This window comes from Lycium ferocissimum, chromosome 11, assembly GCF_029784015.1.
Source record: "Lycium ferocissimum isolate CSIRO_LF1 chromosome 11, AGI_CSIRO_Lferr_CH_V1, whole genome shotgun sequence".
NCBI classification, from domain to species: Eukaryota; Viridiplantae; Streptophyta; class Magnoliopsida; order Solanales; family Solanaceae; genus Lycium; species Lycium ferocissimum.
Genome location: NC_081352.1, coordinates 35,957,457 through 35,981,979, shown reverse-complemented (window position 1 = coordinate 35,981,979; position 24,523 = coordinate 35,957,457). Strand labels below are relative to the sequence as shown.

Below are 24,523 nucleotides of genomic sequence, written 5' to 3'. Positions count from 1 at the left end.
AAAACTTATACTTGATGGCAATGAAAATTCTTCTGAATAAATTTTTTCAAGTTAAGGTCATCAAGATTTTGTTTAGCGTTGATCGGACACTTTTGAAAACGACTCGTCAATTCCTCACCATTTGCTTTTAAGGGGTGCGACCCGGCCCTATTGTAGACATTACTTCCTTTTTTTTTCTTTGTTCTGGTAATACACATTACTTATTTATGAGTTATGACGATATGGAAGTATTTAGTGTAATTAATTAGGCTTAATACATTGATAGCCCCTCAAATTTGCCAACAAAGTTTATTTAGACACTCGAACTACACCTTGTTGCAACTAATTCAGTATCTTTGAAGAATTTTTATAATTAATTAAGCTTAATATATAAACAACCCTCAAACTTGTCAATAAATTTCATTAGACACTCGAACTACAACTTGTTGTAATTAATTCAATGTCTTCCTCTGAATTAGTGAATTAGACAGGATTTCTATGGCCAGACTAAGAAGTGGTGGGTCAATTTTCATAAATTTCATCGTAATATGAAATACTTATAAAAATTGAACAGATGATAAAGTGATCCTATTAAACACTTTCGGTTCAAAAGTTTTTTTAAAAAAAAAAAAATTACACGTGTCCTCAAAATACTAAGCAGATAAGTTAACCACTTACAACACGCAACTCAAATTTTGCTTGCTTATTGTAGTTTATAAATCTTTGGTTTTAATGTTCTTTTGCATATGCACAAATCTTTCAAGGTCCTCACTTCTACTTTTTCACATGTATAAAGCTTCACTAAAAGCAGACAAGATGAGGTCACTCTACTTCATACAGACGCACAAACAAGCTCGTGTACTACTCACAATTATCCGTTCCCAGGCACACTCGATTGCAACTTTAACATAACAGCCAATGTCAGAGACTTTAGAAAATGTTGCATCCGTTTCGCATATAGGTGGAAAACCTTGATTATAGATTACTGCAATAATAAACGTAAAACATGAGCCAAACGTGGTATGTCATTTTATCCTATCCCATCATACCTCTCACACGAAGGTTGCATAACTAGTCATAGCCCAACACAGGTATAAATACGCATGGTAATCCAATATCATTAAACGAAACGAATTCTCTAGTCTGAAAAATACACGATTTTTCCTACAACTTTTGCTTTTACAACTATTTTACATTCAACTAAAATGAACATCTAATCTACATAACAAAATCCAATACCCACCATACACCAACAAAACTCATCAGGAACATCAAGCACAAGCAATAGAACAAAATAAAAAGAAACTGACAAAGTTATAGATCATTCATCCAAAGGTCTTCGCAATCCACAGTATATAGCTTTTCGAACCAGAGGATGAATATCTTCAGTTAGTACCTCGGCATCCAACTTCTCAATATGCGGCCATATCTTTAGATCACCAAACAAATGAAACAGGAAAAAAAAAAACAGTATAAGAAATTGTAAAAGTTAGGTCCATGAATTTCCAGCACAAAAGTAATTAACACTTTAAGTGATATTAGATAGATAAATAGCTGCAGACTCCAGTTATTGGATTCTTTTAAGTAGTTGCGGGGTTGAACTCTTCTTTTCACTCTTCATCAAAACTCTAGGCATTATTCTTTTTAAAAATGGGTTATTTTTCACTCTTCACCCCAACTCTAGGCATTTTGTCATAAGAAAAGGGCTCATATCATCTTGTCTGACAAAACTAATGGTAGCAGGTATAGGTCAGATATGGTAATTGTTACATGACAAGTTATTACCTCTGAAGCATATTGCCTGGTGAAGGCCTTGAGGTAACCCAGAGTTGTTAAACACCATTGCTGTTTTTCATCAAGATTATAGCCATTTCTTTCTCTGCTCCCATTAGGATGACTGTAACTCGCCACATAAAAGAGAAAAAAAAATTAAAAATCATAAAGGACCAAAGGAAACCAGAAGAAAGAACAAAATAAGATAAAATCCCTTGTCCTAATAACATCACAATGAAGAGTATAATTAATGGATACACCACCTTTTCTTTGGTCTTTCATCATCCTTGTCTAACTCCATTACTGAAGAATCTTCAAGGTCAATGGTCATATCATCTGCATGACCAGAGGGCCGCAAGGTTCCATCTCTGGATGCATCATGAAGGGGTTCCGCTAAAGCAGCCAAGAAGCTTTTATACAGTGAAAGGAACAAAGCCTGTAACACCAAACATATTTCTGTCAGTACTTGATCACTCATTCCAGATCCAAGATATTCAGATATGATACAACTCAACTTCTTTTTTATCTATATCCATGACCAACATAAAATACCTCAATTTCATCAACTGCTCGAGCAAGGAGAGCTTCCTTTGCTTCTAAAGATTCACGAACAGATACCTCCTCCTCTTTTGCTTTTTCAGCATATGATTTTAGCCGTTTTATTCTTACAGGGTTTTCACCAAGAACAGGTTCCCCATCTATGATACTCAGCTTAGACTCGGCAGATTCCAACTCTTGTCTGGCTCTAGATGCAGCTCCTTCTGCCAAGACAATACTTTTCTCAAGGGATGAGATCTCTTTCCTCAGATCAGAAATCCGATTATACGTCTTACTGACAGCATTCCTGAGGATCTACAGCCACACAAAACACTTAGTCGTGGTTCATAACTCAAAGCATATCATAACAACGCCGGAAGTAGTGCTGGAGAGGGAAAAGAAAAGGAAGCTAGTAATGCAGCGGGTGCCCAGTAGCATATCACAACAATCAGGCAGACACTAAATTAAAGGTTTCCATTAAAAACAGAACTGCCATTTTCTGACAAATCCATTGATGGCCAGTTAAACTTCAAGATCATAAGACTAAGAAAGGAACAGCAGAAAGCCAATAAAGAATGACAAGTGGATTTAGAACCGTAGGAAACAATCCCGCCAAAGCAAGAACAGAAAAAAAAACCCCAAAAACAATAAAGGGAAAGGACAAAAACATTTATCCCAAATAGTTCTAAGTGGGGTTATAATATCCCCACCTTCGTCCCTGCAAACTTGCCCAGATTTTCCTTTTACACACCATAACTTGAAAATTCAATAGCTAATACCCACATTTTCACCACATAGGAGGTGCGTTTATTCCCATAATTTCTAGTGTGTGAAGGGCTAAAAGTTTAGAAATATGAAACGAATTCAACCGTTCAAGTTTTGATCAAATGGTCTAAACCTTTTTCATTTTCTTAATTTTTTCTTTTTTAATCATTCTTTTCCACCAGCCCACCTACTCCACCATCACCTCCTAACAGCCCTCTCCAGCGACAGCATCTCCACCTACTCCACCACCAGCTCCACACCCTCCTCCAGGCCTGCCCCACCACCAACTCCTCCACTTCCACCACGCCCAAATCCTTCTCCACCTCTAAGACATACACCAGCCCCACCTCCAAACCTTTCTCCCAAGCCTCTACCACCACCAAAACCTGGATCACATCCTCCAAATCAAAAAAAGACAAAAGACCCCAATATTTTCATTGACATCTATTCACTCTTCCAAACCAGAAAGCCGCATAAACAAAGAACCATAGAAGTGAATCCAATTGTGAAGATAACATCAAGATCAGCCAAGAAAAAGCCTTTTTACCATATCATTTTTCTATTGCACTAGGTGGCACGACCAAATGAGAGAGAATCTTTGATATACAAGAACAAAAAGAAAGCTTATATTTGTTTGTAAACCTGGGAAGTTCAGACTGAGAAGTCGTAATTATTTGTAAAGCAAGGACTGGTGGTATATTTCAACGATGGTGGTTTTATTGGTGGTGGAGGCTGTGACAGAGAGAACCAGATGGAGGAGAAGAGTGGTAGTGGTAGAGGGGGGAAGAAGGTAATTTTGCAAGAGAGCTATTTTGGGGTTAATTGTAACTAATAAAACTTATGAGTAAGGGATAATTTTAGCTTTTTCTAAACATAATGACAAGTGTCATGCTACATTGGCGTGTCATGCACTTCCAAGCATAAAAGTGTCCAAGGTGAAACAGTCGGGTACTAGCTACAAACATATATGTGTATAATGTTGCGTATGTATTGATGGTGTGTACAAGGAAAATCTGTGCAAGTTGGAGGGGTATGAATTACTTAGACATGAGAGCTTACAGACTAAGCACATCAACACAAAGAGTAGGTGAGTGAAGTTTTACCAAGAGACCTTATGCTTAAAATTTACATGAAAATGAATATGCCCGTAAGTAAATGACTTCACACTAGAAAAATCAGGTGATTTACCTCCCATGGACTGTCAGAAACATGAAATCGATCAAGACTCGATGAAGAGAAAACCCATCTCACTATGGCCAAATTAGATATAAGCCGATAACTCATCATCCGGTCAATGGCTATAGCTGTCATTTGAGCATTGTTTTGCCAGTAAGAACTTACTTCAGCAATTAGCTTAACTTGTTGATCATCATCAGTGCACATCTTTGCAATGACTTGGCCATATCTCTCCAAGACAGTAATCAAATGAGTAAAGCTTTTGGATCCGATGTCGAGAAGTGTTTGAACAACAACTCCGAGTGTAACATCAAAACCATGGACTGGAAAAACATTTTCTTCTACCCAGGAAATCATTTCACGGGCAGTTTTCCTACCTTTCACCATGTCCTTAAGTTCTAAAGAAAGTGCACGCTCAGTTGGATCAGTACCATCTTCTGCACTATATTTAAATTGTCCACCACCTCTTGGTGGAAGTAACTCCTCCAAAGCAGGAGCATTCTCAACGCTCTATAGAAAATGAATGAAAGAAGAAATATAAAATAAATTGCGTTAAAAGAAGCATAAGGAAATAGATTATAAATTCTTCCCAAGAAAAAAGAACATCACTTAACTTCTTTATAGTGTTTACACCATCTAAAAAATTATCTAATGATATATAGAGGTAAAATTAAAGATTATAACATGTTCATGTAGTACTTCAATTAGCAGCTCATATAAAAGCAAATGCAAGCATGGTATAACATCTACGTACACCCCACCCTCCCTAGACCCCACTTGAGGGAATATACTGGGTACGCTGTTGTTGTTGCAAGCATGGTATACATGTGAAGAATTTAAAATAAAAACATGCATTTAGCAAAAACCTTTTACATGAACTTACAATATAACTACTTCTAAATTGACACTCATAGAAGCAACAGTAGTATCACACAATATACACATTCATTATTAATTCATGCAATTCAGTCTTTGGATTTGTTTGAGTAACCCATTTTATCTTGAGTGAATATTATCCACTTTTCTCCAAATCGCCTAAAAGAATGTTGTAAAATCAGGCCAAACGTCTACCCAACCTCACGCAATACTGCTTTTAGCTATAAACTTGTTATGTCTACAGGTTAAACAAAAATGAATATCAAAGATTGCAAATTGAGACCAAAAAAAGGAATCATACCAAGCGAACTAATTCATTTGTCTTACAGATTAAGCTTTATAGGTTTGAAGAGTGTAGCACACAAAAATAATGAAAAATTATAAGCTTGAAACATTATGTGAAAGAAAAATACGTGTTTACATAATATTCTAATCCCATTAAGGAAACTATTTTTAAGCTTTATTGTATGTTCTCTTTTCTGACTGATGCAAGTATTCAAAGAACTTCACGAATCCACTTAATTTACAGAAAAAACTTCCAGCTTTCCGCCAAGAATGCAAAGAATAAAAATGACAATTTATTGAAGGTAACTGGAAAGAATTAAAGAAAAATTATAAATTTGTGCTAGCTGTGACAAGTTGGTGAAATTCTTTCAAAATAAAAAAAAGATAATACAATTGCCATGGATATAACTTAGTGCAAACATCTAACTTGTTAGTGATCAAATATAAGTACCAGCACCCATTAGTGTCGTCTAACTCTTTTGAATAACTTAAACAACAAAATTAAGAATCTCAAAACCAATTTGCAATAAGCTGGTCGAATTTTCCACTATGTGACCAGATACCTGCTTGATTTTGTCCCAATACGAAAGACGGACTTCCCTTTCCAAAACCTCTTGAACAAACACACGTTGTGGGGCCCATTTTGGAAGATCTAACACATATGCCCATTCTTCCCATGGCCAGATAAATTGAAAGTTTGACCTGCAACACAATTTCAAACAGAGTGATCTCAGTACATAAACTTGACTCGATTGTTAAAGAGTGTGACCATCACATTTAAATGCTTAAGCTATAGAGAGAACACTTATATTTATTTAATAATGTCTTCAGCACACTTATATTTATGTTTTCTCTTGAGCCGAGGGTCTTCCGGAAACAGCCTCCCTATCTTCCGAGATAGGGGTAAGGTCTGCGTACACTTTACCCTCCCCAGACCCCACATTGTGGGATTTCACTGGGTATGTTGTTGTTGTAATGTCTTCAGCACACCCCCTCACGTGCGGGCTTGATTCTTTTTCATGAGCCGAGCATGTGAAAATTCTCTTTCATTTTTTCTAACGGCTGGCAGTGGGACTCGAACCTAGGACCTCTGCCTACTCTAGTACCAAGTTAAGAAATAGACCTTGGGCCTAACTCAAGCTAGCTCAACATGCGAGGATTTCCCAAGACTAAATAAGGAGACAAATTTTCCAACTCATAACTGATGTGGGATTTCAACACCACCTCGCACGCCTAGGACTGGACATCTTGAGCGTGGACAATATAATATGGGGTATAACATCGGGCAAACCGAGAATTGGATAGGTCTAGCTCTACTACCATGTTGAATGTGTGACCATCTAATCTAAGATGATCACACACTTCAACATCTAAAAGGCTTCTGTAATGGTTAATTCAGGATTAACACCTCCAACATGTTCATGAACAGAAACCCAGTATCCTCAAATAAGCTAAAAACACCAATAAGTAACAAAAATATGCCACTTAAGCAACATCAAGTAAACTCTTCATGAAGGCAATGAGCCGTTACTAGCCTAACTATTAAAAACGAGAACTTGCTGAGTAATAATGGAACATCCCTAGCATTTCAACTTACAGATGATGTGAGAACCAAAGGATAAGACGTGTCCGACATTCCATGTCTAGATCTGCTATTTTATCAAAAAGAGCACGGACAGCTCCAGCTATAACCGCCGGAAAGGCCCCTGGCAGAGCCTAAAATGAGAAACATGCAATCAGAGGACTTGTTAGTGGAAGTATCTTCAAGTGGAAATTTTGAGTTCCACAACAGTTGATGGGAATTTTAAGAAACAAATACATAAGTAGCTTACTACTCTAAAAAGGTAATGGATTACCTTGCATAAATCAATGATAACCAATGTGTAATATATTGGTCTGAATGGCGGTTGGGGTAACAAGAGAAGCTGCAAGATTTAAAAGATATTAGGAGAGATGAAGAAGAAGTTTCATGAATTAGCAAGCACACGGAGACGAAGGTGATGGCACTACAGGTAATATATCTGAGTTTGTCACTAGGGAGAAAATTTAGCAGTTATCTTATCTATATATATAATAAGGGTAACAGTAAAGTTGTCTCCCTATGACCTATAGGTCATGGGTTCGCGCCGTGGAAGCAGCCACCAGTACTTGTATTAGGGTAGGCTTTCTACATCACACCCCTTGGGGTGTGGCCCTTCCCCGGACCTGCTAACGCAAAATGCTTTGTGCACCGGGCTGCCTTTTCTTAACCCCATATATATATATATATATATATATATATATATATGTACAAAAAGGGAGGGAGGAAGAAAGGGTGGGGGTCTAGGAGTTATAGCAACAAGTAACTAAGAAAGGAAGGAAAATAGCATTGTTAAAGTTTAATGTTCTCTAATACCCCCACCTACAACAAGTCTTTATTCTATATGACTGATGCCATATCAAATTGATTGGAAAAGATATGATATTATGGGACAAAAATTCTGTTATAAGTAAGCAACTGCATCTGTCCTTACCTGAGAGAATATTGTCTCAGCCATAAGATATTCATATCTGAATGGTACAGGCAGCCCAACCATGTACGCAGCACATTCCTTTCGACTAGCTTGCATCAACCAAAAAAAAAGGAATAAGAAAAATCATCGACTTCCGCATATACTACAAAGGCACATAGCAACTGGGCGCAGCATAGATACACAAGGGCACCTCTAACCCTAAACCCTACCCCAAACAAAATGAAATGAAACAGAAAATCCTACTTAAAATTAAAAGAACCTAAATTGGGAGAGTCACAAACCATCCATTCAAGAAGAAAAGCACATCCAATAAATACTCTTCCACAACAAAGCGATCAATGGGTTGAAGATCCTGTTATTCGAAACAAAAAGAACAGGCAAGATCAGCAAGTAAAATAACAAGTGAAAGTAACTCATCCCCAAAAATTAACCCTTGAACAATGCATCCTCGGCATAAGTCTAAATTCCAAAATTCAGGCTCTATAGTAGCCACTAGACCATGTAAATCTCTTAAATTGCACTATACACCGATACATTGCGACAATTGGTAGAAGATTTCCTGAAAAGAGGATGAAGGAGGGAGGGGAGATTCTAGGGAGAACAGGCAGCATAAACAACAAGATTAAAACTACAATAATTAAGAACAAACTCCATCATATCTAATACGCCTGGATAAATGCAAATCCAAAATTCTATCAACGGATCAGCCAGCATGCTTTCCCTCGCTAGGATCAATTCAATCAACACAACATAAACTAATCAATTACCTCGGTTTTATTTGAAGGAAATATGTTAAGCCTCCTTATCCTTTGAGGATATTTTAACTCAGCTTCGTGCTTTTGTCTACCGAAAGCAATTCCAGATAAAACTCCGGGAGGACCTGGTTGCTCAGGGCAGCTTACTGGAGACAAATCATGAGACTTTCCAGAAACCAGCTGTGCCTCAAAAGATAGGTGTGGTCTGGGAACTAGTTTTTTCCAAATAAAAAGAAAAATGAACTTCAAGACAAGATAAAATGCCACTTTTAACATTAACTTCATAATGGGAAAGACAAAAACGAATTGCAAAGACATTAAGAGTAAGTCCAGAAATGCAGAAGTCACAATTCACACGACCAAAAAAAATCAAATTGCACAATCCAGGAAAAACAATAGTCCAGTATTGGTTTCAAGCCCCTCTCTCCAGTATAAAAGAGTAAACTTGTAACTCCATACAAGAACCGAGTTACGATCAAAAACCTATTTGGTACAAAAAAAATCCTTCATTCATGTTCACACCCCTTTTCAGAGAAAATGTCCCCTTTCATCTTCTTGACATAATCCAAATGTGAGAAGACACTTTTTCAGGGTGAAATCTAGAACAAGTAACAGGCTAATGTCAGGCAGACGATCTACGTTTATCATGTCCAAACTCTTGAATTAAAAAAGAGATGAAAGGAAGTGAAGTCCTCTGAACTAAAAAAGAGAAAAATATAAAAGGATCAAACTAACGCTATCGATCAGTTATTCCATCACATCTTTATTCAGCATAATTCATGTTTCATATCACTTCACTAACAACTTTATCAGAGAATCATTCGAGGCTACACATAATACATATATATGTCTCACGGTAAGTTGCCTACATCAAACCCCCTTGGGATGCTGCCCTTCCCTGGCCGTTGCGTGAACGCAGGATGTTTCGTGCACTGAGCTACCTTTTTTTAGGTGTGTAGAAGATATTCCAACACTGAAATCCTAATCTCTCCTCTCAAGACCAAAACATAATCTCTCCTTTCAACAGAAAGAAAATTATAACATCTATCCAAGCGCTAACCCGAAGTCCTCTCATCTCTTAGGTTTAGGACAGCAATCACTCGCCATTTAGCTTCCAATCTATGGAAAATGCATATCTCTCAAACACGAGATTCTGCTCCATCAAAGATGGTTGCTCTTCTCAGCTTATTTTACATCCCTAGAGGAGTTTAATGATATGGTTGTTAATTTGTTATGTAGGGAAAATAGCAATTGATGATTCATAGTTATTAACTCATTAATCCTTTCTTGGGCGAGTGTTTTGCCTTCTTTGGAGCAGAAAAAGGACAGTTATTCTTTATTAAAAGAGGAATAATCTGTAATGTTGACAGTGGAAAGGATCAAAACAAGTTTAAGATAAATAAAAGGTAAGAATACCGCTATCAAGTTTCCACCCTCTATTAGAAAGATCTTGAACTCGCGACCACAAATCCTCCAAGAAATCCTGTAGATCAAATATTTCAACTCTTAAGAGTATAAACATTGCTGCATATGTATATAAATAATAAGAGGGGGGGAAACAACAAACTCTTTTGATTGAAGAGCGATATTCACTAAGCTTATCTAAGAAATCTCTCATGTTTAGCAATTTCTGTCACTCAAGTCCGTCCATTGATAATTTGAAAAAACCCATCAACAACCACAAAGAAAACTATTATGTTAGATGCTAGAACGTAAAGACACCAAACCCAAGGCTGCAAACTGATTCAAGTTGTACTCAAACTGGCCACTGACAACAATCAGACACCACGTCATACACATTCAACCACATCCTTTTTCAGTAATTTCCTTTTAAATCAGACAACGGCGTCAATCTAGTGCACGCCACTAGGGCATGGTACCAAAGTTCCTATATTTTTCCTTTAATTCTTCACTTTTTTCTTTAATTATTTGCTTCAGAAGAAGGCAAAGGGTGATTTATTTTCAAAATGATAAAACACTTGTTCGAGAAACTACTAGTGAACACCAATGAGGCACATTGCAAAGTTTCTACCTTATTCCTAAGTTCTTTTCTTTAGAAAGACGGGAGAGAGTGACCAATTTTCAAAAGGATAAACAGGGTCCTATTCATGAGGAGTGAAGCTTGTTAGAAAACATCTATATTTTCCCCATTTAACAAATCCCAAATAGAAAAGATACATAACAAGGCATTGTCACTTTGTCAAATAAAGTAGCTCCTGGATCAATCATTTTTAGAGAATGCTCATTCAGTTTGGCCAATTCATAGAGGACGAGGTAAAATTGAATTTGAGGCAGAAACTACAAAAGAAGATGAAAAAGTTCTTTACAAAGAAGAATTTACATCTTTTGTTTGATGCTGATAATTGTATTTGTTCGAGGGTCAAGTATATAGAGAAGATATTCATGTCACCCACTAATTTTAGACTTTTGTCTCTATGATACTAATATCCATGATTGTGATACATACGCTATATGATGTTGAAGGTCTTTAAAGAAAATAAGCAGACAGTGCAAAGAGCTTATTTGCTTTTGTTATTTTCATATTCATACTGCTTTGAATTGCTTGTCCTTATCTGACTTTTTTGGTCATGCTTTCTCTTGAGTCGGGGGTCTTTCGGAAACAACCTCTCTACCTCCCAAGGTAGGGGTAAGGTCTGCGTACACTCTACCCTCCCCAGACCCCACGTTGTGGGATTTCACTGGGTATGTTGTAGTGCAAAGACACAAGCTAGTTTAACATAAACGGAAAATTTTCATGTGTACTCATCAAAAGAATGAACATCTATTACAACTATACCTTCTCATTGACAGCATTATTGGTTTCTTCATTATCCTCAAAGACAGAAACCCCAGCATCAGACACACGTCTTCGAATACTTAAATAGGCTTCTACGCCAACCATAACCCTTTCGATCTCCTCAGGAACTTGCTGAAAATTCAGATGAGAGGTAGGTAATTCAGCTTTAGCCGAGAAAGACGAAGTAAATGAGAAGCAAGAAAACGTATGATTTAGTAAAGGAAAAGAAGAAAAATGACAGCTTGACACATTACAAAACTAAAAGAGGACCACAAATATAACTCCAAAAATATATACATATATATAGACATATTCAAAACATAAATTCCATGAGAAGCACAAAAACCAAAATGATTAACAATCTTCAAGACACTTTGAGTTACTTCTCAGTCTTTAAGTCTTCGTAATAAAAAAGTAATTCGACAACCAAACAAAAAAAAATATGAAATAATACACAACCTCCCGATTTTTGGTCCAGTGGTAAGAGTGAACATGTGATGTGAATTAGGCAAGCATCACGGTTCAAACCCGTCACAGATAAAAGAGGAGAAGTGTGGAGGGGCGAGCCCATTATCCACCAAGTTTCGGATTGTGCGCCACTGACCTCGGGATATCTCAGTTATAATAATAATAATAACAACAACAACAACAACACAAAATAAGTTGAGGCACAAGCCTCTAGGCCTTCATGATGATGACCTCAGACATATATCAGTACGCAGTATATACTCATAAACAACAATATAACCCTAACTTTATTGGTAATGAAATCTTTACCATTTCCAAAACAAACAAAAAAACGCAATGCGTAATGAACTTACTAGTGTAAGCAACAGAAAAAGAAATATATTCCCACATTTTGCACCTTTTAACAGATGTCTTAATTTTGAGATCAATCAACCATGCCTCAATGTCAAACTACTCGGCATACTGTCGTAAATCTTTTACCCAACCTTTTTTGGGATAAAGTTCCCTAGTTCCCCATTTATATTGCCAATCTGCCAACCCCAACATGTGCAGTTATAGCTTAGTTACAATTTTGGCTGCAGTAAACACAGACAGAGAGGCCATGCTACGAAGAATCACTAAGATTCATATTTTTGCTGCTCCGATTCATAAAGGAAAAAGTAACCAGAAAAAGTAGAAGCAGGACAAAAAAGCCCGTCAGCCAATTGCAGGCAAGAATTGTTAAGGTTTAGCATTTTGATCAAGTGCATATTGTTACCTCAACAAGTTCAGCTCCACCCCAAGGAAGGCACGATAAAATACAAGTAATATAGAAGTCAGCACGTGCTTGCCAAGAGGGAATTCCTTTTTCTTCGTCCACAGTAGTCGCTGCTGATGATAGTAAACTTTCGAAAACAACCACTAGTGCACTTGGTTGGATAACTTTGCTGCACATCTAACAACACAAACCATGTATTAACCTCACTAACAACTGAAAGTACAAAATAGTGAAAACAGGACGGTTTCATCTACCAATTAACTCGCTACATCAGATCATACTCATAATTGTCTGTGAGGACACGAGCAAATGTGATGCAAGGTTTCAGGTTAAGCAGACAATGAGTGAAAAAGCGAGTGAACTCAATTTGATGTTCCACTATTGCACTCAATCCTAATTGATAGAGTAAAACCATAACAAAGTTGCTGAGAGAGGGAAAATTATGGTTATGAATGAACTTGGTCTCGAGGAATGTTCTGAATGCTGGGATAATTTCACCCACAAAGATCGGAATCATAGATGATAACTTTGGTAAATGTTACTTTATGCATACTTCCATCCTCTTCCATGTATCTCCACACCTTAACCAAAAGGCTACCAAACGCCCTGCTCTCAGACCACTTAATTTTCAAACTCGCATAAAGAACAGAATAGACAAACTTCAGAGGACCCTTAGTTGGAGAAAAACATCAAGGCAGTAATAGTAGCAGATTCCTAGAACATACCAAAACAGTCAAAAACCTCATCAATATACGGATCTTGTTGCACTGTCCAGTCTCCAATGCATCCTGAAACGAAAGGAAAACAGCAATTGTCGAAAGGACACCTTATCCAGAGTAATATACGCCCATATTACAAATTTGACTGCAAAATTAACATTGAGGGAACTTCCATTAAATCCTCTCACACCCTTCTTCTACAAAGAGATGAAACTATCAAAAGCATATAAACAAAAGAATTCTCTAAGCATCAAACTAATCACAGTTGATCCAGTTATTTTTCATCACCAACACTTGATTACAACCAGTAAAATTGCAACTTCACATTTCAAACCAAATGTTTTAACGGTGGTTTCAGACTTTCAGCCTCTAAAGCTAGCTTTAGCAAATATAAGAAACAGAAAACATGAGATAAACAATCTAGTAGTCCAGCAAGGTACCAGCAGTACTTAACTTTTTTTTTATTTAAGATTATACAAAATTAAGGTCTTAGAATTTTCTTTCCTCTACTACTGGTCTTTTTTGATGAGCAAAAGACGATAAGCCTATATTGTTAGATGTACTTATCCCATTCTCTTATATGTCATGTGTAAGCAAGCCCCTTCTAATGTATAGAACAATTTTATATCTGTGTTTGTATATCTAGTTCCACTAAATTCTTCCTGAAGAAATATAGTTCTTTCAGCTGTTGTTGTGCATGCAGCGAGTGGGAGGACATAGACCATTTCTCGATAGCATCATTGCTCAACAGTTTTGCACACTCCTCTTTTAATAATTTAACATCAACAATGTGTTACCCTGGATAGTCACAAAGGTCGTTCTTCGCACTTTTTAAAAAAGTATTTCATCCACTAAGTGTTGTCCAAAATAGTGGCGAAGGCAGTTTAAGTTGGAGGTTAAACCGAATAGAGAAGTATTATGGAAAGCAACTTCGTTCTATTCTGTAATCAATTAAGAATTATTGAAATAAAAGAACATAGTTTAAAAAAAAAATGAAAAGTTTCAAAAGAGAACGTCTTCAAGACATGGAGAGGAATTTGAATGAGCATAAGAAATTCACGTTTGTTTAACTTATAGTGTAGGTATATAGACAAGATACCTTTTTGTATTCACACATGGGCGAGTTTGCTAGAACTATGAGTCAGTTAATATATCATCACGGATCAACACTATATATGTATTAAAACATCCACTAATCATTTATAAATATTTAATTGTGAATCCAGTTATCTTACCTTATCAAAAAAAAATTTGTGAATCCAGTTATCATTGTAAATTAATTTGAGTTTAGTACAGGAACCCATAGATTTCAAATCCCGGATCCACCTTTGTATACCATATTCTAAAAAATTTAAGCACCGCCTGGCGCATTACTAGTGAAAGCAGCAAAAAGAAAACTGAAACAATGAATCCAAATGAGTCTGGCAAGTTGATTCTATAGTGTAAAAATTCATGAACAATAATGTAGCAGATAACCCCGGGGTAACAAGACTTAAGCTCTATGCAATAACAGATATGGAGTTCAAAGATGCAAAATAAGATAAATGCCACTTCATTTATCACAAAATAATTTTTTCCTAAAAAGGCAACCACTCTTCCCAATGTCAAAGAATGACCAAATATTGGGGCTTGCTCACCTGTAAATTAATTTGAGCATTCTCCACTAATTTCCTGACAAATTCCTCGTTTTCCAAATTCAAAAGGCCTATCTGCAGATGGACAGACGTGGTAAATGCAGAGAGAAGGAGAAGAAGTAAAAAACAGAAAGATTATAAAACAGTAAAAAAGGAAACATAAAATAATTAATATGATTACAACAACATACCCAGTGAAATCCCACAATGTGGGTCTGGGGAAAAATAATTAATATGATTATAAGCATGAAATGCAAAATATCCCAATAAATGAAATGATCAATCAATTAATCAAATATACTACTTCAGTCAATTGTATGAATCTCTTATATATCCCTTCCACTCTATCTGAAAACCATTTCTTTCCAACGCCCAATAATCTTGACTTGTAACTTGTAGGACAACTAAGGGGAATTATAAAAGGATTCTCTAAATTTCACATTGCCCTACACCGGACACAAATATAGCCTCCTGCCCAGCACAAGCCCTGATGTGAGTGTAGCCAAATAAATAAACCTATACAGGTTCACTGGTAATAGCCTATACAGATTCTTTGGTGATAAGAAATATAGTGATAACGTACAGTTTGCCTGGAAAAATAAGGACACATGGTGGCCTGTTGGTTTGCTACTTGAGCTTCCACCTTGATGCTGGGGGTTCGATCCCCACCTTATAATCCCCTCACTCATTTCCCCTCCCCTTTCCCCTTGTGTGTAATTTAAAAAAATTGAAAAAAAAAAGACAACTGATACTAACATTGAGTCTGGTACTAGATCATATTCTCCCATTGAATCATATTCCTGATTCATATATAATATGTCTACTCCGGATCAGGAGAATGAAAATACATATTGCCAAAAGAACCTTAAGCCTTACTGGAAAAGTGTTTCAAAGACTGTATCAGCTCCACATATTTCTTAAGCTTCAATTGTGAAGAGCTGAATCAATGTTGCTTTTAAGAATATAGATTTATTGACTATCAATTGTCTATATTTGGCATCAGGGCATATACATTCATAAGTATGTGAAGAAGACAGTTAAGGGGATAAAAAATAAGAATCAAGAAGGAAAAACATGCACCGAACAGAACTGAAACGAGAAAAAGGCGAGACAGGATAACCTACCAGTGTTCCATACAGAGGTATCTTGTGAGGCAACTGCTCAGCACACTGGAGAAGGAACTGCAAAGGTATAGGGAAATAAAATACATAATTCAACACACAACTCAATAGTAGTAAGCCATAACAATAAGCCTCCTTGTAAGCATAAATTGGGTAACTCTTAATTGGTGATGGCATTAATGCCAAGCTTTGACTGCAAAGGAACTCTTAGGCATGAGGGGTTGTAGAGAGGGAGGACCCTTCAATAAAGGGAGTGATAGGATATGCTTGAGATAGCCAAAAAGCTGAAATCCAACTATATTATTATATGTATACACACCAATGAAAATATAACGCAAAAAGCACTGCATTATAAAGACAGGTCAATACACCAAGAAAATTTATCACAACTAGCTTTTTTTGTTCAATAGGTAAAAAGTATCCATTTGAAATTAATCCCAACTCGTGCCAAGTGGAGGATGTGTTGACAGTTTTATGAGTTCAGTTTATTACACATAAGAAACTAATCCAAATTTTTGTTTTTTTATGTTAATACTTGTTGCTTCATTTGCTCTGTTTATCTTGCTATTTTTCTGCCGGTATTTTTTTCTTTCTATCATGCTTTGATTACATTTCTTTTGAGCCGAGGGTTTATCGGAAACAACCTCTCTACCCCCACAAAAGTAGGGGTGAGGTCTGCGCACATCCTACCCTCCCCACCCCCCAACCCCACTTGTGAGATAACACTACACTGGGTATGTTGTTGTTGTTGCTACTAAGTTAAAATGCTCAATTTTATACATAAAGTGAAATTACAAAGGGGAAAAGCGGGGAGTATGAATAGATTCTTACGGGGAAAACATCGTCCCCAGAATGCTCAATTTCCCGGCGAACCACACTAAAGCATGCCTCCTGCAATACCAAAAAGGGTTACAGTTAGAAAAAAGTGAAAGCAACATTTAGTGTTAGGAATAAAAGCGATACGAAGCAAGATATAGAGTGAAAATTGTGTGTACTGACAATTTGATCTTTGAAGTCTGCATTTCCAGCGTATTCAGGGCACTTCTCGCCCAGTCGCAAAAGCAAATTCTTCCAACTGCTCATTTTTTCTTTACAAATGAAAGGAAAGAAAGGCGGGCAGGGTTTTGCACTCCGCACAGTGGGCTCAACTCACCAAAACCCTTGTGCAAATACATCAATGACCCGACCCGATTCAACTCAAAGTCCCCTTTGGACTAGAAAACTCATTTCCTGGAAAAGGAAATTAAAAAAATCTTTTAGGTTCCACCAATAAGATTATGGTACAAATACAATTGTAGAGCAAAATTTACTATATTTGGAATTTTTGGATTATTAGTGTTCTCTTTTCATTAATTTAAATTAGAGATATATAATGTATAATTCAAAATATATGTTTGGGGTTTAAATTTTGATTAGGGAAAATTTCAATAATGTACAATCTAGCATACATAATTACATTTGCGTAATCATATTTTTAAATTACACCCCGCATAGCCACTTTTTCACGATATATAACATTGTACAACAATATACAACTTTATACACCTAGAGTAGATAATGTGATGCCTTGTATAAAAGTGTATAAGAGGTGTTTATACACAATTTTACACTGGTATACAAGATTATACAAATTTATACAAGAGATGCAAAATACTTTTACACAAGTATATAATATTATACAAAATTATACAAGAAGTGTTTATACATAGAGGGATTTATACAATGTATAGAGGTGTTTATACCCTTCTACCCCATATAAAAGTGCAACGTAACAGTTGTGAAACAAAATTTAAATATTTTAAAAACAAAAAGATTAAAAAATTGCATAAGGAAGAATAAACCATCAGCAGTTGCAGTTGCTGTTGCTGCTGCGGATTGTGGTGCCGGAGAAAGCGGCTAACTCGGGTAATTTTTGAAACATGAGCTCAACCGGGTAATTAACTTTCCTAAATCTGCATAGTATAAAAATCCCTTTTGATTAACTTCAATAAATCTTTATTTTAATTACATGCTTAAACGAGTTTGGGTACAATGTTGTGCTGATAAAACATAATTAGTGGCAGTGATGAGTTGAGGATAATGGTCGTACGTCATAGGCTAATGGTGAAAGTGATTAATAATGAAAGTTGATATTTGTGTTTGTGCGTTAAAAACTAACCGGAAGAACAATTGAAGGTGGTTGACAATGACGGTTGGTGGTAAAGTAGCTGATGGTGTAGGTCTATAGTAGCGTTAGTTTTGGAATAATGAAAGTGATTGATGTAGTTAATTGATAATGATATTGATTGGCGGTGGTGATTGAGCAATGAAACTTGGTTGATCATTGATGTGGTAGTTGACGATGAAAGTAGTTGGTAATGATTATGTAATAATTGCAAATAAAGTAGTAATAAAAGGTCAGCTTCATGGTAATTTTTAAATGCATGAGTATCTTGATGATTTTAACCATTAAGCATATTCGATGATGAACATTATATAGGTAACATTTAAGATTCTCTCATATGGTGCAAATCCTTAAACCCTTCTTCCTCTTGCTATGACTACAAATTTTATTTTATATTTTCGAAAATGATTAAAATCGTTCCTCTTTAAATGTACACGAATATGTGGAGCTCAGCGTACCTAGAAGAGCAGGAAACAAAATTGTTTCTTGATATTTTTACTAGTATTTGTATTAGTCATTCATAACATCATTGTACCTTTCGTATTTAATGTTTGTTATTTGTCAACGCTCATTTAACTTATGATGTGAACTTCCTTAAGCAAACTAGTATTTACATATACATTATATCCACACCGATTGTAATATTGTTATTTTCTGTGAAAAATGAACATTAACCTATTTATATAACAGATAATATGGTAGGGGATGGATCTTTGGTGATCATCTCATACTAGGAAAAAGGTCCTTTTAATGCTTTAGTGCCTACAGCGAATATGAACTGAAATATCTCATGACAATATAAACCTAGTGGTACGACATAAATGAATTAGACATACTTTCAAATCACATAATCGACTGTAAAATAAAACTAAAACAGATACATTGATAAACTGAAATTTGAATTATTCACACAAAACATTCATCAAATGAAAAATCGAGACCTGAGAGACGACTCCATTATAAGTTAAGTCTCGTACTCTAAAAAAAAAATATCGCATTGTCCCATATATAATGCTCAATTGTTATCTATATTATAAGTGTTCATTTTTATCTACAATGTGTAACTGATCAAATTCGTCTGCATTTTAATGTTGAGGTGAGTGTATTTCATTGCTAAGTCAGTTTGGATCAGATCGTGTCAATAAGGGAAATTTTACGTTCAAAATTAACACATCAGTAAACTTGTGAGACCCTATTATCTTTTAACATTCGAGTAAAATTTTGTTGCTCGACTATCTTTTATTACAAATTTATTAGTAACGACCCCATTGAATTATCATTTTTTAGCATGACACCTAGTTTTTGCTTAAGAGTTGATTCTCTTCTTTTTATAGCTCCTAAACCTAGCTCATACATGAAGATAAATCTTCTCGAGTTATCTTTTAGAACATATTATTGTTGAACACGTTTTATTTTGAATGTATAGAATAATTTAATTTAGCTAAATTAAGCAATGCTCACGATTTAGCTCATACTAATTCATATTATGTCTAACTTATCCAACCTTCCCATTTCACACGCCAATTTATATCTCTATTCGACTAATCTAAGACCTTGAAAGGCTACTTCCAAATAAGTTTATTTTTAGTTATCAAATGACCATTTAAGATTGGATCTAAATCAAAGTTAGCCATGACAAATTGAATTGAGCTTTAATAGACGTTTCGACATAAATATGATTGACATTTGAAGAGAAAAAAAAGTTTTTTTTTAAGTTGAAGTAGTATTTTAATATATATATTTCACTTGAAAAAAATTGTAAATCTTGTAACCGGGAAAAGACTTTCATTTAAAAAAGTGGTCAAAATCAATTTCTAAAATTGAAAACCTCATCCGAAAAACTACCAAAAAAATAATTTACTATATGACCAAATAATATTTTTATTTGATCAAATAATATTTTTATTTTTTAGGTTTGAAATAAATTCAATGTCCAAACGGTTCCTAATTTGCTCCTGGCCTTACGTTCATATGATTTTGTGTTCATCCCTAACGCGAGCAGCAACACTGTATTCGCTGCAAATGAATCTTCTCTATTCGTATTCTTCGGTTTTAGGTCGGAGAATTGTGAAATGCAAATGGAACCTCAAATACTATATTCCTCCATCATTGAAGATAAGTACCAGAAATATATCAGTATTTGCGACCAATGGAGCTTCAATTTCAGTAGCTGGAGCGGACAGTTCTTTATCGAGCCCTATTTCCCCCATTTCAGGTTTCATTTTTCTTTTCCTTCTCAGGGCTCGGTTGGTTAGAAAACAAGATATCCCGGATTGTTATTTCACCCTCAATATGAGATAAAAAAACACTACAATTCCGAAATTAGTTATCCCGAGTTTTTATTCCAACCAAACGTGAATGAGATAAAAAAACACTATAATTCCGGGATAACTAATTCCCGGAATTAGTTATCCCGAGTTTTTATTCCAACTAAACGTGGGATAAGGCGGCACTAAATTTTTATCCTAGAAGTATTTTTGCTTATCCATTATACCAAACGAGCCCTTAGAGATGATGTAAAAAATACACCTAAACTATCGGCTGTTATCTTTTCCTACTTGAACTATCTCACCATCTATGTATTAAAAATCACTTTCAGGTAGAAAAAAGGGGCAACTGATAGTTGGCCTAGTCAGCTTCAACGAGTGTTTTAATACATAGATTGTGATAATTCAGTTAGAAAAAAAGGAACAAAGTGATAGTTGGGGAGTGTGAACTGGCAAAAAAAGTGGCAGTACAGGTGTGTTTTTATCATTAACTCAACTTTGAGTGACTATTGTAGAAATCAAGTAATTCACCCATGGGTTAATCTATCTCAGGGTCTATGGAGCAAGTAATGGTGGAATATCTTTTTGGGAGAAAAAAAGCTACTGAAGTTGCTCAGTAGTAGGTACTCGGATTCCTTTTTTTTTTTTTTTTCTTCAGCTCATTTAGAGCCTACGTTTGTGGTTCAACATTAGTTTGGGTCCATTTTCCTCATTGCAGTATGCAAAATTGTTCCTTTTCTAAGGGGAAGCAGTTGTATGTGTTTATGTCATCATGATATTACTGCAGAAAGATTTATACTTGCAATCTGGTTGGTAGCAAATATGATTTAGTAATTTCTTTACGCTGCGATAAATTGCTCACTGGGACTAACCCTTTGTCATTTATCCTTTTATGAGTCCTAGAGGTATATGATCTGTGAATATTCGAATGACGTGCTATCATTAATAAAGTGGCTGTAACTGATTTCTTTGTTAGCTTTCGTCTTTTATATTTCAACTAATCAATTAGAATTCTGAACTTTAAGTCTGTTTGAAAGTTCCTTACTCTATATATTTAACTTTTCACTGCTTAATTTCTCAGCAGCTGCTTCTTCTTTAATTTTTTGAAGATAGAGAAGTTTTTTTGGATCAAGATATAGAAGTTAAAGTTTAAACTGCATTGCCTTGTTTTCAGTCTATAGCTGTATGACTATCGTAGACTGCAGATGCTGGCTTACCTCTTTCTCTAGTTGGGCAACATCAAAAGTATTTTATAATTAAAAATAAATTATGAAATACTTTTTAACTTCATTAAAAAAAAAAAAAAGATATCAGCGTATAATCTCATTTTTTGGCAGTGTGTGGAAGCATGTTGTTCAGAAGGGGGATGCAGTTGTTGATGCCACCTGTGGAAATGGTTATGATACCTTGGCACTGTTGAAATTGGTTGCTGATAAGACACAGAGAGGTCGAGTTTTTGGCATGGATGTTCAGAAAACTGCTTTAGAAAGCACTTCATCCTTACTGGACCAGTTTGCTAGTCCAGATGAGGTACTGCTTCTACTTATTTTGTATCTCTGGGCCTAATTAATGGTGACATTTTACCGTTGAGGATCCAATAGTAGATTGTCCCGACTATATAGACGGAAGCTAGAGAGTGGCGGTTTGGATACATTTTCCTGTAAAGTTGAAAATCTGTGTGGTTTAAAGCTATTGTTGGGCTAAATCAGCCCAAAGATACTCTTAACAAGGTGTGTATTGTCCGCTTTGGGCCAAGCCCGCATGGTTCCCCAACAGGCCTCACACCATTAAGATGTAAGAGTATCCAAAGACCTTATAAGTAAGGTGTTTTTCTTTTCAGCTACCAATGTTGGACTTTGTTCACACACACCCAACAACTATCTCTACCTTATGATAATTGATATAAGCACGCAGTTAGCATTCATATAGTTGCTTGCTTTTATTGTATAATCTTACTTTAAGATATAATGCCAGCCTAAAAGAGTAAAGTAGTTTTAATAGTACCAGTTTCAAAAAAAAAAAAAAAAAAAAAGAGTAAAGTAGTTTGTCTCAGCCCTCACTTCCACTTTCCCACTTCAAAAGGCAGGTCTTGGCATCTTGCCTGGCACTCTAATTCCAACTCCAAAATTACTAGAACCAGCTAAACATTACTAATAATAGTCTGTTATACTATGCTTTACCTAGGCAGGGATCTCTCCCCTTGTGCCACCTAAAGTCAAGGCTTTCTGTAGCCTTTTCAGTCCAAAGACAACTTTTTTTTTTTTTAATTATATATTTTTACCCCCATTTTGGAGGATATATAGTGTTTCCACACTTCCCCCTCCAGCGTGACTCGAACCCTGGACCTACCGGTTGTCGATGAAGGTGCTTTACCAACTGAGCAACCCTCACTTGTCAGTCCAAAGACAATTGGGATAATATGTAGTGCGATTTATTTCAGAAGTTGTGCTTATGGAACAACAAGGCTCACCGTAAGACTTCAATTGGGAAGTTTGCAGGACCCAATCTGGTTAGTGCTTACACATGGGTGAATGGATTTAACCTTCTTCACCAATGTCTTGTGGGGTAGATGCCTTTTACATTTTTATTCGAAACATGTGATGAAGTGGATTTAGCATCCAGGATGAGTCAATGGCAGCGCTTGTCGTCTTTTCTCGACATTCAACTATTTCTCCCAACAGATTATTTTTGCATGAAGCTTTCTTTAATGACCATCGCTCTGACCATTGTTTAAATATCTTCTTTCTTTCAGTAATGATAATGTTTCTCCCACTTCATCAGTTATACATACATTTAAAGCACATCTGTTGTTCTTCGTGCAGAAAGAACTTGTTGAGCTATTTGTTATTTCTCATAGTCAAATGGAGGACATAGTTCCAAATGACGTGGCTGTAAGGTATTTTTGCTTCTCGATTAAAGGATGTTAATGACTTAAAACTCTGAAGGTGTACATCATCTAGTTTCCGTGACAGTGATCTTTACATGGCTGCACCTATTCTATCGTGATCTAAGCATCCAATGATCAGGTCCATTTTTTTTTGCCCATGCTTGTGTCAGGTTAGTTGCTTTCAATTTGGGTTACCTTCCTGGAAGTGACAAAAAGATCATTACCAAGTCCGAAACAACTGTGCTTGCATTAGAGGCGGCTAAGAGAATCTTGGCACCTGGCGGACTCATCAGTATTGTAACTTATGTGGGCCATCCGGGTGGGAGGTAAATTCTTGAACCTTATGTTCATTTTTCAGCTGAATGTCCCATTTCTATGGTTTGAGAGTCATTGTATATCTGCTTGCTGACTATATATTCTAGCATCTTGACATATAAGTAGGAAAAGCTCTGGGTCAATGGTCTTCTTTATCATCATCCATTAACTCCCTTTAACTTTTCTGATGACCTCTGTGTAAGGAAGGTAGTTGTATGATTATCTCTAGTTGATTATCTTGCGTGTACTGGTACATATTCTATTTGCAATGGTTATATATTATGTTAGATGCATATTTACATTTGTTTATCATGTAGGGAGGAGTTTGAGAAGATTGAAGATTTTGCTTCCGGACTACCGATTGAGGGTTGGAACTGTTGCAAACTACAAACGTTAAATCGCCCACTAGCTCCCATGCTGATATTTTTGTTCAAAAAATAGGACAAGATTTTGTGTTACCGAAACGAAACTTGTTATCAGGTTTCTGAGGTCACGTGCCGTTTAAGTTGTAATGATATATCGGGATACTGACATTGATATTGTTTATAAAATCCTAGATTTGACATACTCTGTTCAAATTCTAAATTGCTAACTTTACTGGGAGGATGTATTGATAGTTGATGATTCTTTGTTATGCTAGTGAACTAGTAGTTTGTTATTTGAAGATAGCAAGAAAGAAGCTTTACTTTGTATAGAAGTTGTAAGTAGGAAAAATTTCCTGATACATTTTCGAAT

General features: G+C 35.9%; 2 protein-coding genes and 1 long non-coding RNA gene across 3 annotated transcripts in view; 2 read left to right on the top strand and 1 right to left on the bottom strand.

Annotated features, from left to right (window-relative positions):
- Window positions 1–1,073: 1,073 nt before the first annotated feature.
- On the bottom strand, window positions 1,074–17,309 carry LOC132035854 (nuclear cap-binding protein subunit 1). Its single transcript, XM_059425995.1, has 19 exons — window positions 17,155–17,309; window positions 16,987–17,046; window positions 16,159–16,215; window positions 15,038–15,109; window positions 13,407–13,469; window positions 12,682–12,858; window positions 11,457–11,588; window positions 10,076–10,142; window positions 8,672–8,871; window positions 8,186–8,256; window positions 7,905–7,989; window positions 7,248–7,316; window positions 6,989–7,107; window positions 5,955–6,093; window positions 4,243–4,740; window positions 2,305–2,604; window positions 2,016–2,188; window positions 1,765–1,876; window positions 1,074–1,408 (listed from the first exon to the last, which is right to left on the bottom strand). The coding sequence occupies exons 1-19, from the start codon at window positions 17,236–17,238 to the stop codon at window positions 1,301–1,303; spliced, it is 2,586 nt and encodes an 861-aa protein (XP_059281978.1). The 5' UTR covers window positions 17,239–17,309; the 3' UTR covers window positions 1,074–1,300.
- The window catches only part of LOC132035856 (uncharacterized), a 63,056-nt gene continuing 49,844 nt past the window's right edge, over window positions 11,312–24,523 (top strand). Inside the window, exon 1 of the long non-coding RNA XR_009409454.1 lies at window positions 11,312–11,366. This is a non-coding gene — a long non-coding RNA (uncharacterized LOC132035856). The remainder of the gene's footprint in view (window positions 11,367–24,523) is intronic.
- LOC132036010 (tRNA (mnm(5)s(2)U34)-methyltransferase, chloroplastic) lies at window positions 20,321–24,485 on the top strand. Its single transcript, XM_059426229.1, has 6 exons — window positions 20,321–20,534; window positions 21,139–21,205; window positions 21,924–22,116; window positions 23,409–23,482; window positions 23,644–23,799; window positions 24,106–24,485. The coding sequence occupies exons 1-6, from the start codon at window positions 20,342–20,344 to the stop codon at window positions 24,227–24,229; spliced, it is 807 nt and encodes a 268-aa protein (XP_059282212.1). The 5' UTR covers window positions 20,321–20,341; the 3' UTR covers window positions 24,230–24,485.

Excerpts from the sequence above, each read along its gene's own strand:
- LOC132036010 (XM_059426229.1), top strand. The coding sequence starts at position 20,342 with ATGAATCTTCTCTATTCGTATTCTTCGGTTTTAGGTCGGAGAATTGTG. Across the intron at positions 21,206-21,923 it reads GCTACTGAAGTTGCTCAGTA|TGTGTGGAAGCATGTTGTTC; the intron begins GTAGGTACTCGG and ends ATTTTTTGGCAG. Across the intron at positions 23,800-24,105 it reads GTGGGCCATCCGGGTGGGAG|GGAGGAGTTTGAGAAGATTG; the intron begins GTAAATTCTTGA and ends TTTATCATGTAG.
- LOC132035854 (XM_059425995.1), bottom strand. The coding sequence starts at position 17,238 with ATGAGCAGTTGGAAGAATTTGCTTTTGCGACTGGGCGAGAAGTGCCCT. Across the intron at positions 12,859-13,406 it reads TGAGGTTTTTGACTGTTTTG|ATGTGCAGCAAAGTTATCCA; the intron begins GTATGTTCTAGG and ends TTGTGTTGTTAG. Across the intron at positions 7,990-8,185 it reads CTTTTCTTCTTGAATGGATG|TCGAAAGGAATGTGCTGCGT; the intron begins GTTTGTGACTCT and ends GATGCAAGCTAG.